The following is a 19,743-nucleotide window of genomic DNA, read 5'->3' on the forward strand; positions in this document are numbered from 1 at the left end:
ATCTCGCTCGAAAATCCTACGGGAGCCAGTCAGGCGGTACTGGCAACGGCCACGCTCAAAATGGTGCATCTCATGTGCCACCCGCACAAGAACCAGTCCAGGGGCACTGGCAATGATCTTACTTGGCTTGCCGGGTCTTCTCACGCACAGCACATTTCCAAAGGTCTCGGTCAGTAGTCATCGCCTCGGTGAGGCCCAATGTACGAAGGTCTTGCCTCACCACCTCAGCCCAGGTCTTCCTGGGCCTACCTCTTCCACGGGTTCCCTCAACTGTTAGGGTGTGGCACTTTTTCACGCAGCTATCCTCATCCATTCTCACCACCTAACATATTTCAAAGTAAAGTAATATTTCCCCATGACTAGACTTGTTTCATGGAGGACTGGAAACAAGCAACATGGCTTTTATGTTAGTGACACTTATTTACTATCATGTGACATGAAATAAATAAATAAATAGATAAATTAGTACAGGGTAGGCCATAATGGGATATATTTTAAATGCTAGTATCTTGGATTATAAAAATGACATAGAATACCAAATATATTCATTACATAACTGTCTTATTATGGCTAAACTTGTGTGTGTGTGTGTGTGTGGATACACACACACATAAATATATACACACATGATTTTATATATATACATGATTAGCTTCTTTCAGTTTCCATTTCTGATGAACCTGGGGTTATAGTAGAAGATACTTGCCCAAGGTGTAGTGGGACTGAACCCAAAACTACATGGTTGGTTAGGAAATAAGCTTCTTAACCACTCAGCCATTATATAGTGATTTCATTTTATGTGGGCACATGGATAATTTTTAAAATTAAGTTGCATAGTCAATTTGATTACCAGAATTTCTTTACTCTGGGGTGGGGAAAATGGCCAAAAAATGATCCTTGTAGGATGGATTTGAATTAGAAATAGCATTATACCAAAGTAATTTAAATATTGATTTCTTAAGCATAGACAGATCCATTGATATTTTTTTGAGAGTAGACATAAGATGTTGTGGCATTCATTCTTGTCTAGTAATATTAGTGATGCAAAAGAAGTTAACTTTCAGCCTGAAATTATCTTATTTGGACTTTTTAATGTATGGTATCCACCATTAAATATTGACGAGCACCATGTAATTACTTCAGCATAATCATTGCACTGTATGATTGAACTGTGGGGATAAATTGTTTGCAGTTTCCCCATTTTCTCTTGGCTGGTTTCTAATACAAGTTGATTCATGTTTCAGTTACTCATTACAGTCTATCACAGTTCATTTAACTTTTCAATTTAAATCTAACAAATATTGACAATGAATTATGTATGAAACTGAAGGCCAAGTTTATTTGACATTCCTTTTTAACCCTTTCATTATCTTATTTCTGTTGAAACAAATCACCTTTGTTTCAATTAATTTTGAAAACAATGAAGAATTTAGTAAAGTAACTTTATCATTATCACACTGGTGTTTGGAACATAAATTACAAGAAGTTTTGATGGAAGGTTTTAATCTTGATCATTTTCAACAGTCAGTTTGCATGATAGAACTTGGAGCAGTCTTGGGCTGGTTAGTAGCAAAAGGGTTAATCAAAATAAGTTAAATTGTTTGTATTAAATTTTAAGTCTGTAATATAAAATATTTACACCAAGCTGGTTTTGAACCAGGAAACCTATGATGAAAGGTATTCCAACCGAATTTCTTTCGGGCATGATTTCTCTAAGATTAGATTATAAAAGATTTCCATTTTTGAAGTCAGTAGGTTATGACTTAAGGGATATTTTACTGCTGTTTCTAGTGGGTCAGGTGGCCACAAATAAGCTTTTTAGTGGCTTAAAGTATAAGATGTTTATAATTTTGGCATTTGAGTTCTGTTGCATGAGATGTTTTGCAAATGATGTTACTTTTTGTTGTGTACTTAATCATAAATTTTGTTTTTATCAAGTAATATTTGAATAACATTTATTTATTTTTATTTTTTGGTGTGGGGTGAGTTTTATATTTTGCATTGTATGTTTCGCTGATATTTTTTACTGCTGGGATGAATCTCTTCCTTTTGCCATCCATTGAATGCCAAAGTGAGTGCATCTATCTTGTTACCAGCTCCAGAAAAGTCAACTCAGCTTCTTGCACTAAAATCTCACTCAAATTCCAATTGATATTATTTTAAAGGTTGCCATCAATGAAGAATGAGAATGAACACACATTGTTCATTATTAGGAGATGAGACATTAGAAGAAGCAAAATGTAAGAATGATGAATCAAAGACAATTAGACAGGAGAATAAAAGTCAGTAGGTGCTACTCTAGGATTTCAAAATACTTTGAAACAAGAGGAAAAAAATATAAAATATGCAGGAGTCAATTTAATGCAGCATTCATGTTATGCCATCTGATACAAAGATTTTATCATGTATTGGGATTTGTGCAGTAGATTTACTATTGAGGATTGAGAGAAACAAATTTTGATATCACAACAAATTTTAATATCTCTGCTCCTATGATTTTTACAGCTTGCAAATTTATCCTTTTATCATTGAATGAACTTACTATTAAGGAGATAGTTTATAACTTGATAAGGGTTAATTATTTTTTCCCAGAAATTTGATAGAAAGTCTTTAAAGGTCTCTTTCCCCACCCCTCTTATTTGTTTCAGTAATTAGACTGTGGCCTTGCTGGGCACCACCTTTAAGTGTTTAGTTGAACATATCACTCCCAGTACTTACTTTTTAAGTCTGATACTTATTCTGTTGGTCTCTTTTGTCAAACTGCCAAGTTACATCAGTTGTCAAGTAGTGGTGGAGGACAAACAAATACACACACACACACACATGACAGGTTTCCTCATTGTTTCTGTCTACTAAATTCATTATAAGGCTTTGGTTAGTCCGGGGCTATAGTAGGAGATACTTGTCCAAGTGGGACTGAACCTGAAGCCATGTGGTTGCAAAGCAAACTTTTTCAGGACTTTAAATTCTACCAGAGTTGACCTTACCTGCCTTTCAATAATGAAATAGGTAGTGCACATAAATTGGGCAGCAATACAGTTAACCCGAACCACTCTCTTCAATTTTTTGTTCTTTTACTAATGAAAGAAATCATGATATAATTAGCATTACAACCAAATATAATGTAATTCCCATAACACCCAAATATTCATGTGTCTTAATATTTTATCCTAATATTTTCAGATTGATTCTAAGTAATTTTTCATAAATCTTTTCCAGTTGCCTCTTCTACAGCACTTTTACTTCTAACTCACTCCAACTTTTTATGCAGTATCTATCACAGTGCTCTGCAATGGATATGCTGCAAGACAGTGATGTGTCAACGAGATGATGCTTGGTGTGTTGCATTGAAACCTGAATATAATTATTTTCCCTATAGTTTTTTCCCCTATAGTTTTAGTTCAGGTGTGCCACTGAATTTTGAAAAGAATATAAGTGTACTGCATGTGAAAAAATGGTTGCAGAGCACTGAGCTACCATACATCACATTATCACTGTCATCATTTAATGTCCACTTCTCATGCTTGCATAGGTTAGGCAGAATTCATTGAAGCAGATTTTCTACAGCTAGATGCCTTTCCTGTCATTAACCCTTACAAGTAAGATAATGTATTTTTTCATGACCAGATGTCTTCACAAAAGATTGGAAACAAAGGATACAACTTGCATGGTGGTAACATTTGTTTACAACTATTACGCAATGTCAAAACAAAAACAGCATCACATTCATACACACAAAATGCGCTTTTAATTTCTGTTTAACCAAATCAACTCAAGGCTTTCATTGGCCAGGGGCAAAGTGGAAGACACTTGCCCAAAGTGTCACACACTGGCACATCTCTAGTCTAAATTAACAATCTCTCCTATATATTCTGGTGATATGTTTGATACCAAATACTTTCTCAGTTCACTTGTAAGTTAGTATTGCATACCAGCTGGGTTATACTTAACTTGTTACTCTGTAGCTCTTGTTGATCTTATCCATTTACTAACCAGATTTCTATGCTATTATAGCATTGCTCCCATTTCATTTTGTTTTATTTTTTTTTTATAGCATGTCTCAAAATTTGTAAACTACTGAATTTGACAGAAATTTAGAACTAAATGTCAGGTTTATGAGTTATAAAACCTTTATATGATGGACATGTTTATTAGATAATAACTTGTACATATTTAATTGAAACTAATATTATCATAATTATGAGATTTTTTAGATAAAGTCTCGTGCCATTTGAAAATATTTTCTCTTTTTCGTAAATATCATCTGTAGCATAGTCCTTAATAATTATTAATTTCTGGTATTTGTATAAAATTTAAAGAGCATATCCAGTCCGGTTTGTAACCAAAATAATTTTTTCTCTCTCTTTCTCTCTTGTACTTACAGTGAAAGGAAGTAATTAGTTATTATTCTCTTTCTCTCTCTCTCTCTCTCCTATTTATTAATTTCCATACTACTTTCTTTTGGAGTGGGATGGAATTCTTTGTGTAGTTATAATATCCAGCTATTGTCTTAATTTTCGTTTTTTAAATATCTCCAGAAATATAAGAAATAGTTTAATCAGCTGTTTTTATATTTGGTAAAAAAAAAAAAAAGTGCTCAAATAACAATAATAACAGAAAAGACAATATATTCTTCATTAACAACAAATATTGTCTATCAAAAGAATCTAAGATTCTTTCCACTCCAAATAATTTCAACCAAATATTTTCTATAGTGACATAACTTTATTCTTTAACATCGTTTTACCATATATAACAGTAATCTCTTCTTAAATTATGCTTTAATGGTTTTTGTTTTCTAACCAGTTGGTATCAGTCAACGAACCTATGTTGATAGTCTTTTATTATTTTCACCATGTAAATTGTGAATTTGCAAGGAAAAGCTGTTCAACTTTGTTGACAGTTTGTCTTTGGTTCAGAAGTCTTTACACTGTGGAAGTAACTTTTTATGTCACTTCTCTTGTCTGTCTTCCTCTCTTGTAATGTTATGCTTTGAGGGATTGGACAGCGCTATATCATCAGATAAATAATTCCCTCTGTTATCTTCTCCATCTCAAAGTAGTCTAGATTTTAAGCAATGGGAACATAGTTTTCCATATCAAATTACTTCTGTACAAAGAACAAGGAAAAATAATTATTGTTCAAGTGGAGTGTCATAGTACACTCAGCTAATGCTTTTTTGATTTTAGGTTAGTTTTTGAAATTAGAAATTTTTCATGCATTAAGGTTGTTAATTTTTTAAACATTAACTCAACATTGAATATTGATAAAACAAAAGTTATGAAAATGTCTTAGGAAGAAGAACAACTGGTGCCACAGATTAGGACATTTGATTTGATAGGTACAGTAATTAAATATTATTGATAAAGATTTCCTTGAAGTTTTAATATATGAAACTTATACTTTTGCTAAGGTAAAGAAAAGGTGTTTCAAGCAATAGTTTGGTGTTACTTGGTATATTTTTCTAAAATATACCAAATTTGTTGTAAAAACGTACCCTCAATGTGTATGGAGAGGCCATATAGATATTTATTTTTATGATTGATTGAAACTAAGAGTCAGAACAATTATAAAGTTCACCAAATCATCTCTTTGGTGCAGAAACTTAATTTTACTTGATGTGATTTTCTCTATAATGTTTTTTTTATAATTTTTTTTTTTTTACCAGATGAAAATGTTTAGAAATTGTTCTCTTTTCTTATTTCATCTATCATGTATTTGATCACTATGTCTCCTTTTGGTGATAATTATCCCACAAATGTTTCTAGTATTGACTCATCTACAGCTACTCTTTGTCCATCTGTCTCTCTCTCTCTCTCACACATGCACAGACACAATATCCATGGTAACACATTTTGCAGTTGCAAAATGTCCTTAAATTCATGATTAAAGAAAATGTCTCTTAACTGATCTTAATTGCTCTACACAATACTTATTTGGTGAGTCATGTTCAAAATATTTTGAGTTGAAAGTCTATCTCAGGCTGAAATAACAATGAAAATGAACAAGATATTTTTCTGTGAGTTGAATAGTATATACATGTTAGTGTTTGTTTCTATAAATGAATAAGTGAATAAATGAAATATATGTAAGAAATCAATATTTACTCAGTGCTAGCTGCTGAAAATCAGTGATGGACAGTAGAAGGTCTATGAATATGACTTCTCATTATTTTATATCCAAGGATTAAACCTGACTCACCTCTTAGTTTCTTCCCTTTTTTTTTTTTTTTTGATAACAGTTTTGAAGTTATCAAGTAAGTTACCTTATGTGATGGCATAAAAGATGCATTATTGGATACACTCTACAATACATACATGTATGCACATATATGCACATGCTTGAAGACGTTAGCAGTACAATATTTAAAGAGCAACTACATTCCTACCATTCACACACATACATACTCATTTGCATAAATATTAATCCACATGATAAGTTATATGCAAACATAATTTTATTAAGCACACATGAATGCAAATAGCCTTTTTTTTTTTTAGCTCTATGCTTTTGACAAAATCACAGTAAAAATGATTTTATGTATGATCAAATTGTATTTTCTATGGAAACTGCATATTCAAACATATTCACTCTATTTTTAGGTTATACAGATCTAATTTTATAAAGCTTGTTCTTTCTTTGAAATATTGCTTCATGTATTACCTGTTTATTATTATTATTATTATTATTATTATTATTATTATTATTATTCTTGAGTTGGCAGAATTGTTAGCACACTGGATATAAGGCTACATTTTGTCTGGCTTTATCTCCCGAGTTCAGATTCTGTCAAGATCTACTTTGCCTTTCGTCTTTTCAAGGTTGATGAAATATGTTTCAGTTTAGCACTGTGGTCAATGTAATCGACTAGCCCCCTCCCCCAAAATTTCAGGCCTATATTTGAAAGGATTATTATTATTATTATTTTGCAGATAAAATTAAGGATTGGTTTAGAATGTTGATAAAACAAAGGAAGTTCTATCGAGTAAATGTATGCTCCCAAGCAAGTTGTGATGGCCATAAACACTACAAAATTGTCATCACCACTAAGGGCCATGTGCCTGTATAAAAAATGAATTTAAAATAAAACAAGAAAGCTTAATGATATTTGGAGATTTCTGTCATATATGTCTGACAAAAGATGGACTGTCTTTGATGTCTGTAGACACCCTAAAATAAGTATCAGACAACTACTGGGTTATTAGTAAGTTAAGTTGACTGTATACTTATGGCCTTGTGCTTGAAATCAAGGACAAATATATTTGATGCAGAAGAGTTTTTCTCTTCAAATAATGTTTGTGTTCAGAAGTAATTTTAGATCTTTCTTTTGCAGTAGACTGAAAATTACTTTCTTTTTTATTCTTTTATCCACCTTTCCATTCCAAAAGGTTATCCTCATCAGAAAAAAATAAAATAAAAGAATCAGAAACCAAAAGAAGCATGAAAAAATGTTATGATTAGCATTGGGTTGTATTTTTGGTACGACACCTTTATTTCCATTAGTTTTGTGTTGAGATAAAGAAATAGTACTGAACTGTAAAACATATGTCAGTTATCAGCAATTCAAATGAATATATGCATCTCTGCTGATGCAATAAAGCTCAGCCCATGCTACTATGGAAGAACGGTTATAAAATCAGTGAGTGAGAGAGAAAGAGTTCATGTTTTTAATTGGTAATGCTGTCTTAATTGCACATATTAATTCTATGTTGAACCTGCTTGTATGAAAGTTTGTTGTGATATTTTTGTATTCCATAAAGGCTGTGAACTAGATTGACATATGCTTAGTAAAAAGTTGTTATATCTATACCCACATGTATTTTCACATACATGAACATATATAAATGTAAATGCACTTATGCTCACAGACCAGACATTTTGTTCCTTTAGGTTCTAAAGTTATTCTTTTTTGTTTTTTTAAAAAAGATAGGATGAGAAATTACTACAATCGCATAAATTATAACATTATAGAAAAAAATCATAGTTTACATTAGCCATATTTCTTTCATTTTCATACTAAACTACTTTGTTTATTGACAACTTTATTACTCATTTTCTGTCATGTTTCACTCTGTATGAATTACCATTATCATCATCACCACCATCACCAATTCTGTGTCATGCCTGTTAGATGCATCATCTTCTGGTCAGCCTTCATTAATTCATCTCATGTCTTCAAGTTCCATCCTCTTTGAGTACATAGCTCTTTCTCCATATGCTCCATATAGTACTGTTTTCTCTCTTACATACTACAATTGTTTCCTCTTGTACCCCAGTTTTTTTTTCTTTCAACTCATTCGTATTTCATTGTCCATGCCTACTAATATCACACATCCAGCAAAGCATGCTTCCTATATTTTTTCTAGCATTTACAAATCTTCTGCATTAAAATCTCAATATTATACAGTATCACTGTTCAAATGTAAACATCACTTGATATATATATATATATATATATATATATGCATGTGCATCTCCCCCCCCCCACTCACACACACATCCATAGGCGTGGCTGTGTGTTCAGAAGTTTGCTTCCCAACTACATGGTTTCAGGCTCAGTCTCACTGCATGGCACCTTGGGCAAATGTCCTCTACTATAGCCATGGGCCAACCAAAGCCTTACAAGTAAATTTGGTAGATGGAAACTGGAAGAAGACCATTTGAATAAGTACTAGGGTTACAAAGAATAAGTCCTGGGGTCAATTTCTTTGACTAATGCTCTTTCAGTCGGTGCTCCAGCATGACTGCAGTCAAGTAAAAGAATAAAAGAATATACATTAGGCAGGATTCTTTTTATTAATTTATTAGCTTTGCTGTCAGTTTATTGAATATGTGTGTCTTCTTTTTGAGATATTTCTATAAATTTTCAACATATTACAAAGATTTTATCCAATTCATTATCATTAACTGCAGAGATATTTTCTAATATTATCGTTATTATGCCAATGAAGAGGTAGCCTAAAAGCATTGAAATAGGTTAAGTATTTTGTTTGTTTCTTCTTTGATTGTATAATGGCTACTGACTATATAATTAGCTCAACATGGTTCATATTTTTAAATAAATAATTTTGACACATTCGTCTTTGTGAATGACTGCTTTAGAGTTATGAGTTTCAAATCATAAATTACCAGCACAATCAGTTTGTTGCTATTAAATTTTGAATATCAGATTGGTAATTATCACAATGATTTAAAGAGATGATTGACACTGCTTTAAATCTGTATTGATCTGCAGGCTTATATATGTGTTAAAAGAGGGAATGATAGTTAAAAGTAGCTCTTTTTATTCTATGATTTTATAAAATCATTTTAAAATGAAGTAAAAGGAAAATTAATAAAAGATGTACATCTTTTGCACATAAGTAGTATATGTTTTTCTTTCATGATACTGTATATTAGTGTTGGCAGAATAGATTTGGAAGATAAAACTGAAAAAAAGGAGCTGTAATAGGTGTTAATGATGATAAAAGATAAGATAATATGATGTAGTGCAGATAGTTATGTTGTTAGTTATGAATTATATATTTCCTTTTCTTTCCATCCATGAACTCAGGAAACCATACATGCTCCAGGCTTTAAAGATATTCTTCCATAGAGTTATTATTTTATCAATAACTATAAACTCAACAAGTTAAATTTTCTATGATAGCACCGTAAATTACATATTTGACTAATTTGATTCTATTCTACCACTGAACCATGAAGCTGGCTGTTGGAGTCATCATTGTTCACTTCAGTACACATTTATTCAGTTTTCTGAATTTCACAAGTAGGAACTGTAAAATTCATCTGATGCTAAATAAACAATTTGAGTGACTGAGATACAAACTTCTTTGTTGACTTTGTCAGTGTTACTGCTGCTGCTGTAGTAATTTCTAGTCATCACTACTTAAAAAGACTTGATTAATGTAGATAACCTAACAATTGACGTCTACTTTAACCATATTTTCTCCTCTCATATAAAGTTTGTGTGAGATTCAGAGCATGCTTTATTCAGTTTAGTGTGAACCTGTTTTTGTACATTTATTTGTGGATTGCAATGCAAGTGGAACACTATTAAAATTTAAAAACCTTCTCCTTTCCATTTATTAGAGAAAAGTTGATTAAAAGTAGGAAAAATACATATGAATACTTAAGCCTTAATGTTTCAGTGGTCTGTGGATATTGATGTATGATCAACCTTCATCACTATACTTTTGTTAAGTTTCTCTTCAGAAGTGATTTATAATAAAATCCACATATTCTGATCTATTGTTTATAGATTAGTCTTATTGCAAATTGGAGAAGCAGAGGAAATATGATTCAAACAAACACTGGGATGATAGTATCCACAAATCTATAGATGTGGCAATGAGAGTTGAATAATTTGACAGTATCTGTTAGTTAACTTTAAACACTTTTGTTAACCATATTTCTGTGTTTCTGTTGAAATAAATAGCTTTTGTTTCAAATATCTTTTTAAATAATGAAGAATTTACTAAAATAGCTTAAATATTGATATAAATTAATATGGTATTTTATGAGAAGATTGTAATTTAGATCAGTTTAAAACTGGAACTGTTATCATAGAACCAGGAGTGATGTCTGGCATGTTGGTTACAAGAGTTCACTGTCATTCTGCTTGCCGTCTATTTATTAACATTATCTTTTCTAGATATGTTGTATGTCTGTGTGTGTACCAGTGGCAGCACCAGCATCATCCTAGATGTGAGAGCAATACTTCATTGTTGGCTTCACTTGAAGGTGGGGTCTGAATTATCCTCTGGTCCTGAAGAGAAGAAACAATCCTTGTTTGTCAGTCTCATTTTCCATCTTTCTGTGTGTTCTGATTAGCAGAACTCATTATAGTTGTGATACAAAAGACAAAGAGGAGAATACACACCTGTTGGCCAAGGGCTGGATCTTGCCTGTGAGTGATTTTATACCAATAAGTTGGGTGGCCCCTTTTTGGATGCAGTCTTGAATGCTTATGTGTGCAGCAGCAATATTATCTCAGATGTGAGAGCAGCACTTCATATATATATATATATATATATATATATATATATAAAACCACTTGATTTTGGTTTCAGTCGCACTGTATAGAAGCTTGAGCAAGTGTCTTTTGCTATTGCCCCATGCTAATCAAAACCATGAGAGTGGATTTAGTGCGTGTGTGTATTTACATATATTTAGCTAATATATTAGCTGTGTATATTTATCTATTTGCCTGTCTCTAAACCTGCACCCTCTCATCTCTATAAACTAGTATTTTTAAGGGTTTTTTTTTCTCTAAATTATTCTTTTAGAAAGATTTTGTATTTTCTCCAGTTTAAATATCTAGCAATGAGTAGTGGAAGATCAGAATTGGCAGCTGTAATCCAGTTTAATGCTTAAAAACTTAACATAATTCTAACCATAATATTAGATTTCTTCTCAAGGAAGTCATCAAAATCTGATCTGAAATTCATTTTCCTCCTTTTGTTTTTTTTGTCATAAATATCCAGTTACTGACATGACATATAAAAATGCCTCATTGGACTTCCATATTCCTAAATTTCGAATTACTTAGGACTCCTACATTTGTACAGTCTTTGAAGGGATTTAGGAGTCTCCCCTGAGAATTTCTTAGCCATAGCAAAGAATATGAAATTTTTGTTATATTTCTGCTTGTTGAGTGACAGATATTCAAGATTCACTGAAGCGTAGCACTGCCATTAGATGTTTTCATCTTCTCTGCTTCATTAAAAAGATGACAAAATGAAACATGTTAGGATATTGTGTCAGATATGACTTAAAACATAAAAATGTATTTTAGTTACTGGCTAAAGATTATGTAAAGTTAATTTAATCAATATTTTCCCCATGATCTATATTAAAATATTATCTAAACTTTAATTAAATATTAGCAAATAAATTAAGTACTCAGTTGTTAATTGTGATTGGATCTGCTTCTTTTAATCTTAAGGATCAGCTGGTCTAATAGGCACTGTAGACAATTTCTGTATCTAAGAGCTCTTCTGCTTGAAAACTATAACTGACATAATAATAGATTTGAATTAATCGCAGCTTAGCTTTAAAGCTAAGAGATTAAAATGGCTCCTGCAGCTAGCCAGTAGTAATGTATTGATTAGACCCCCACGTGTCTGCTGACATGTGAAACATTCAACACATGTGATGTCTGTAGGTGGTGTGTGTAATTATTTTGTTATTACTTTTTTATCCTCATACCTTTAGTATGAAATTGATTTCCACTTCATTGGCCGTGATATCACATTGTAATAATTATGGCTGGCAGATGGAATTAAGCTGTTTCTTTTGTCTATCATCATATTGTATTAGCTTCCCTCTAGTTTATAGGGATTCACTTGCTTGCACAACAGTAATTACTGTGCCAAACTCAATACACCAGGTAGAAAGAATGTTGGTTAGAATCTCTAGCTATCAATACTCAGAGTTTTGGGGTGTATGAAATATGTAAAACTAGTTGTATAATTCCTGTAGCTATATATGTGTTTGAGTGACGTGTGGCTAAAGTGTTGATATTGCTTTAATACCTAGTGATATTTAATCTTATCCCTTTATGTTCTGAACTCAATCTTCCAAAGTTCATCTTTGCTTTTCATCCTTCCAAGTATTAAGATGAATGTGATCATGTTATTTTCCATCAAAATTTTTGCTTTCATGCCTATTTAAGAAAGAAATCAATATTTTTATTTTCTGATTTCAATCTTTCACAGTGTTTAGTCATGTCATTTTGCATTTTGAGTTCAACTTTAACTGGGTTTAACTTTTCCATCTTCTCAAACTGTGTGAAAGTGAGACATTGTTGTCATTGTTGTAGAGATTTGGAGAGAATGTCAGAATGTAGGCTGAATACTTAACATTACTCAGTTTTGTTCCTGTAATGTGTGGATTCTTTCCTTACACAATCATCTTTCTTGTCAGTTTTATGATTATCATTATTATTCCTTGCACACTGATTGAAAATCCCACCATGGTCGATTTTTGTCTTTCATCTTTCTAGGATCAATAGAATCAAGTATTGAGGTCAATATAAGTGACTATACATTTTCTTGAAATATGAAGTCTTGTTCCTATGGTTGGAAATCAATATTATTATTAGTATGTACTTGCACAGCTGTTCTGTTACTGATTTTTGGAAGTTTTGTTTGCTAAGTATCTTGTGTCTACCGATATATACAGCACATATCTTAGTAAGGTTTTAGCAATACTGACAATATATGGATGTACTTTCTGTTGTTATCAAGAATTGTTAGAACATCAGAAAAACTACTTTGCAGTATTTATTCTGGCTCTTTGCATTCTGAGTTCAAATTCTGCCATGGTTAACTTTGCCTTTCAATCCTCTGAGGTCGATAAAGTACCACTTAAGTACTGAGTTGCTGTAAATCAACCCTCCTCTCAAAATTGCTGACCTCGTGCCCAAATTAAAAACAATTAGTAATAGCAAACTTCAGTCTCCTTTTGGTAAGGCATATACATCACAGCGTCTTGTTTACTCCAACTCTTCCTCCTCCTCATCATCATTTAATGTTTGTTTTCCATGCTGGAAATTTAAGGTTTTTACCTAGTCTTCCCTAAGTATTTTTGAAATAGAATATATGTTGTAACTGACTAAAAGGAAAAAAAAATGCAGATATTAACTGAATGCTGTTAATTTCTGCTCCAGTCTAAAGCCTAAAATTCACCTCAGTAATAAGTTCATTATGGAGTGTAGGGAATAATTTTTCTTCCATAAATACACTATATACTAATAATGGGTTGGGGGAATGACTTTGTGGATAATTTATTAGCTCCTGTATCTTTTAGACATTTGAATGCATTTCAATTCATATATGTAAAGATGCACAATATCTTTTAAGAGTGTTTCTTGCAATTTTGTGTTTTATCCTGAAGAATTTGTGTATCTTCCATTCCTTACTATATCCAAAATCTGAAACCCTAACTTTGAATTTATTGAGCACCACTATTTAATAATGAATTGATTAAAACATTTTAAGTGAAATTTCTTAGTGTATAGTTCTCTGAAAATATATTTGCATTACTCTATTTAATGTTTTTATAGTTCCATTGAGGTTAAGCCTGTGAAGGCGTTGCATTGATCAGTTATTCTAGATATAAATCAGCTAGGCCTACTCATATGCTTGGGGGTGTTAAAAAGATCTAGAAACTATATCCACTGAAACATAGAAACACCATTCCCTGTATTTGATTATTTTATTGAATTGTATTTTTGGTGTTGTACAATCTTCCATTAAAATCTTTACTTGTTATCTTTTAATACCCAAGAGAAATGGTAACGAAAATTATTGATTTCTATTTATAACATTATATAGCACGTTGTAATAAATATTTTCAAATAGTAAGAAGTGGACCTTTTAACTTGTAACTATTTGGTTTGGTTAATGTTCTATATAAAGCATTTTTCATCCACTCTGTGACTACTTTAAAGTGTTTCCAATATAAGTATAGGCTTTTTTTGTTGTTGCTTATATTACCTTGGGAAAAGTAGTTTCATCCTCATAATCATTGGCTTTACAATCACCAGTTTATTGTCAATGCATTTCACTCTGCATATATTGGAACATATATAGTCTTGTTGATAGCTGAATTGTTTGAAGAAATTGTTGCATCTTGAATTTCTTATAATCCATTTTGATTGAATAAAATTTTGTAAGCTGATACATTGAAAGTTCTCTCTCTCTCCCTCACTCTTGTTTTCTGAATGTGTTCCAAGGATTATCATTTTTAAATACATTAATTCTTGAGTTGTACTTGTTTGACTAGTGATTTGAATTGAGATCATGTGTTGAAACTGAAACAGTTGTGTTGTAGTAGTCATTGTAACCATAAAACTACAGATATACTTATATTAATTTTATTATTATTTTGTAATAATAAAAATTTATAACATAGGCACAAGGCCATGAATTTGGGATGAGAGAACAGTTGATTTTATTAAAGCCAATATTTAACTCAATATAAAATATATTCAGTATTTATCAAGTCATGAAGGATGAGCAGTGAAGTTAACCTTAACAGGATTTAACGTCAGAATGTAAAGACTTTAAGAAACACTGCAAAGCATTTTGTTCATTACTCTACTAGTTCTTTCATTTCATTCATCAGCATCAGTCCCTGGACATTACTGTTGTGAGTCCTAGGACTCATAGCAATGGTTATCTGGTTTCCATGGCATATACATGACTGAGATCATAACATTTCTCTTGAACTGGATGCAAGTTCATTGCAGAGTTACTCATTTATAACTGAGTAGACTAGAGCAACAAGAAATGTTTTGCTCAAGAACACAACACTCCACCACATTTGGGAATTAAAACCATGAACTTGAGTGCAACAACTTAAACCACTAAGCCATGTGCCTTCACCTCATTCATTCCATTGCTTGGATATCAAATAATTTTTTCATACTTCTACAGTCTGGTCATTCTGTCCAAGCATTACCTAAGTTATCATTGTAACCTATTTTTGCAAATTAATAATTCTCTGCACCTCCCTTTAAATCAGATCAAGGAGAAGTATTCCACAGTATTGTATGCTGCAAATGTTATACTGTAGTCCTTACTCCTATGGCTTGTTGTATAATATATGAGAGTCTCTCTCTCTTTCTCACACACACACACACTGAGCATTATTAACTCTCATTTACTGCTATCACTTATTTCAGCCATATATGTTTTTCATTTTCTGTGCCAGTTTTATCTCTAAATCTGAGTAAAAATTCATCTAATTATAACATTGACTGATCTCACTCAAATAAAGCATAGCAACTCAATAAAACTGTCCATCACAAAATGTTTGATAGGTTTTTCTTGGTATTAAAAGCTGTTTTCTTTTTCTTTTCTAGGTAAATCTTTAAATGGATTTATTGAAAATGTCCCTTGGCATATTACACCAGATTACCTTGTCCCAACGTTAGGGCATTTTACAACCCTTAGCAGTCTAGGTAAGTGTAAAATCTGAATGAATGTCACTATTTATTTTTTTCTTCTTTGAAATGGTTTTTGAAGTATATATAAGGCTATAAATAATAACATGTAAATATTGGACTGAAAGACTCTTTCTGATAGAAGTCAGACTGCTTGTGGGACACAAACCTACATCTCTTGTAGATATAACAGGTATTTCACCACTGTACAAAACAGTCGTTTGAATTTATCAATTTCAGAAACTTTATTTTTACCAGTGAGAATTCTGTGTTGTAGATAGGAATTTATAAACTTTCAAAAGGATGTGGATTGATTCTTATTTCGAATTGGTTTTGGAACTACATATAAAGCTATAAATAAAAACATGTAAATATTAGGTTGAAAAACTGTTTGGGATAGAAAAAGTTAAAGGCTGAAAAAAGAATTATTCTATGTTCTTTTGAAAGTTTATGGATTCTTATGATGTCAACGACTAAGACATCTTAATATGATCACAATATAATGGCAGAAATCCGTTATGGAGTATTCATCTATTGATAAGTTATATCTATACTATTATTATTTAGATTTTATAAGCATTTAAAATGTTCAAATTTTACTCAAATTTCGTTATATTTTTCTTGTATTTACATTAAATCATTCTTTCAGACCATATAAACTAATCAATATTTTAAAATTCTTAATCAAAAGTATATATTTTTTAATTTTAGAATTTGTTTTTAAAAGAACTTAGAAATTGTACAGATTAATAAGTATTATTGTAAACATACAGGGATGTTTGCTGTGAAACAAATTGACATCTCTGCTCAAAAAATATACTTTTGTGGTAAAATTTTAAGTATATTCTGTCATTTATTCATTGCATGTTTAATATGAAATCAAATCCCAAAGAAATAGCTCAGCTAAAATTTTTGTAAAAGATTTTCACATAACATCTGAAAATGAGGATTTTAGAGAAGTAAACATGCCAATTCAATCATAACTTTGTATTATTCTAGAGAAAGATGACTTTAGTTCAGTTCCAACTTGAGATTAGTTTTCATTATGTTTTTGAGATAAATATTGGATTATTTTTTAATATATTTCACTGCTTAAAAAAATAGGAATCAGTAGGATTGATTTAAAGTTTAATTCTAATTGAATCAAGCATGTTTATAACTCAAATTCAAATATGAAATGCAAAGTTCTTAATTTTTAGATAATCTCAGAATTTAGTTAAATGAGATTTTAACCTATTAGTTAGCAAATGACAAAATAGTTTCAATTTCAGTTAATCTAATATATAGAAAGGTACTTTAAGGTAAAACTGAAATATTGTTCTGGAACATGGTAGCTATTTAGTCATTTGACCATCCATCATTTGTCCACTGATCATTTAGTCATTTGACCAGTGAAGACGTGCCCTGAATTGTTAATTTAAAAACTGTTTTATTATACTAGAGTAAGTTTATGGCTCTTCCTCTGCTCACATATTGTGTATGTAGTACACTGTTAGAACAAAATGTCAGTGGTGAAACTTGAGACTGGGCACACTTTCATATTCAGTGTATCATACAAAGATCCTCTTTTTCTTTTCTTTTGTTTTTAATGGTTATCAATAAGAGAAAAATTGTTCACTTATTATTGAAGCTACTCTCTGTGGCTTCATCCTTGATGTTGTTGATTCTCATATTAAAATTTTTTGTCTTTAAATAACAAATTATTTAGTTTACAGTGCTCTCATGGTACTGATGTTTTGGTTATAATTTTGTAAGATCAAATTGTGTTCAAAGGTTCATGTGTATGAAGCATTAATGTACTCATTTCTTTGCTATGGTGATAAGTTTTGTTTTTTTAGAACTGTTTGCGCAGTCTGTAGATGTTTGACAGCTGGAATCTGAGAAGATTGTGTTTTCCTCATTGGCTGAGTGCAAGTGTACAATCTTTTTGCACATTGTAAAATTGCTCAGTGTCTATCAGAACACTCCTCAATATTCAGAGTCCACAATCTTTACTATTTGATCATGTGTGTCAGTCATTCAAACCCAGCTACAATAGATGTGGCTAGCAAACAATAGGACTACATGTTGACAAATATCATTGGTTTAACTCTCTCAGCTTTGCTAATAGAATGCAAAATTCTCTTCCAATTGGGTTTGAGCTGACCAATAACACAGGACAGGAGGTGATAGAAGTTGCCAGAGAGTTTCAGCTGGAGAACTGTTAACCAAGTCTGAGGTAAACGTTAATAAATGCACATTTAATTTGGTTATTTGAATACATTTAGTATTGTTGGTTTCATTAGTTAAAGTTAAAAAATGTTTCTGATAATTTGTTTGTATTTAGATTCATAGTATATTATATTATATTTTATTTGATTCCTTCTTTGCTGGTTCTTGATATTGCAGGGGGGTTTTTTCTGCCTTACTGATGTGTAATAGTATTAGATGTATTGATATATTCATATGAAAATGATGAAACTTAGGACATAAGGGAATTGTTATATTATATGGTAGCAGTTTTCTTACTATCAGAGATAATGTCATTAAGATTGGCTATAACCTGTTTGAATGCTAAAGAGTTAAAAAAAAAAAAAGGGAATAACTGGAAAGTGAAATTTGTGTAACTGATTTACATCAATCAATAATCTGCTTCCTCATGTAGTCTAGTTGGTACAATACAGGGCATTAGTCCATTGTCATGCTACACAAGATTTTGCCATAATTTTGTTCTGTTCCTATGGTGACATTCTGTAGTTTGAGGGTGAGGTAGGAGTGAAAACCTACCTTATCTTGGACATGGGAGAGTAACTGCTAAATGAAACAGATAACCAGTCTTGTATTTCACTTTACATTAATATTTACTGACACTAATGTAATTATGTAGCTCCTTCTAGCCTCTGCCTGCCATATCACACTGTAACATTACATCTATCTTTACAACTGTTTTCTATGGTTTTAATTATTGCCTTTTCTTTTCTTGTTTTCTTCCTTTATTTCTTGTTTCTGTTGTGTGTTTGTGAGGAGGGAATTCTCTTCATAATGACTACGCATTTCTTGATGTTAAGCACCATGTTCTAGCTCCAAAATTGAAATTCTGTTGTTTACCAACTTCTTTTTTCATCGCTTCAGGAACTTTTTCAAAAACCATTTTCCAATTTCAACAATAGAAAAGTCCTATGTATTTTGGAAATAACAACTCTGTGTATGTTACAGACAACAGTTAACCATGTCTCTGTGTATCTTTACACCATAGACTTTACCAAATCAAAAATAGACCTTGTCAATGTGCTGAAGTAATTTTGATTATGTAGTATTTATAGTTCTTGTCGCAGCAAATAACTTTGCTGTAATGGCAAGCTCCTATTGAACTGATTACACTAAAATTAGCTTTCATTTATTATGGAAGCCATTTCATTAATAATGTTATTGGTAAATAAATTCCACAACTTTCTGTTTCACTCCTGTGTGAGAAATAAGCAGTTACTATTTTAATATCATTTATCAGTAAAGATATTTATCTTGACTATTTTTTTTTTTGATTAGTCTTTTTACTTTCCTTTATTTTTTCTGCTTTTACTTGTTTCAGTAATTGGATTGTGGCCATGCTGAGGCACCACCTTAAAAGCATGTATTTAATCAAATCGATCCCAGTACTTATTTTTAAGTCTGGTACTTATTCTGTTGGTCTCTTTTGCTGAACCATTAAGTCGTGGGGACATAAACAAACCAACACTGGTTGTCAAGCAGTGGTGGGGGACAAACAAAAATATATGCATATATATATATATATATATATATATATATATATA

The 19,743-nt window shown here is 31.5% G+C and overlaps 1 protein-coding gene across 7 annotated transcripts in view; it reads left to right on the forward strand.

Annotated features, from left to right (window-relative positions):
- The window catches only part of LOC106876994 (rho family-interacting cell polarization regulator 2), a 195,091-nt gene that overhangs the window by 91,026 nt on the left and 84,322 nt on the right, over positions 1 to 19,743 (forward strand). For 6 of the 7 annotated variants that reach the window (XM_052971867.1, XM_052971869.1, XM_052971868.1 and 3 more), the window contains one exon: positions 15,872 to 15,970. Coding sequence is in view for 2 of the 7 variants with exons in the window: in XM_052971864.1 (XP_052827824.1) it covers positions 15,872 to 15,970 (99 nt within the window). In the remaining 5 variants the exon portion in view is untranslated. Of the gene's footprint in view, positions 1 to 15,871; positions 15,971 to 17,683; positions 18,171 to 19,743 lie in introns of those variants that run through there. The other variant, XM_052971871.1, reaches the window with a different exon arrangement.

This window comes from Octopus bimaculoides, chromosome 11 (assembly GCF_001194135.2).
Source record: "Octopus bimaculoides isolate UCB-OBI-ISO-001 chromosome 11, ASM119413v2, whole genome shotgun sequence".
NCBI classification, from domain to species: Eukaryota; Metazoa; Mollusca; class Cephalopoda; order Octopoda; family Octopodidae; genus Octopus; species Octopus bimaculoides.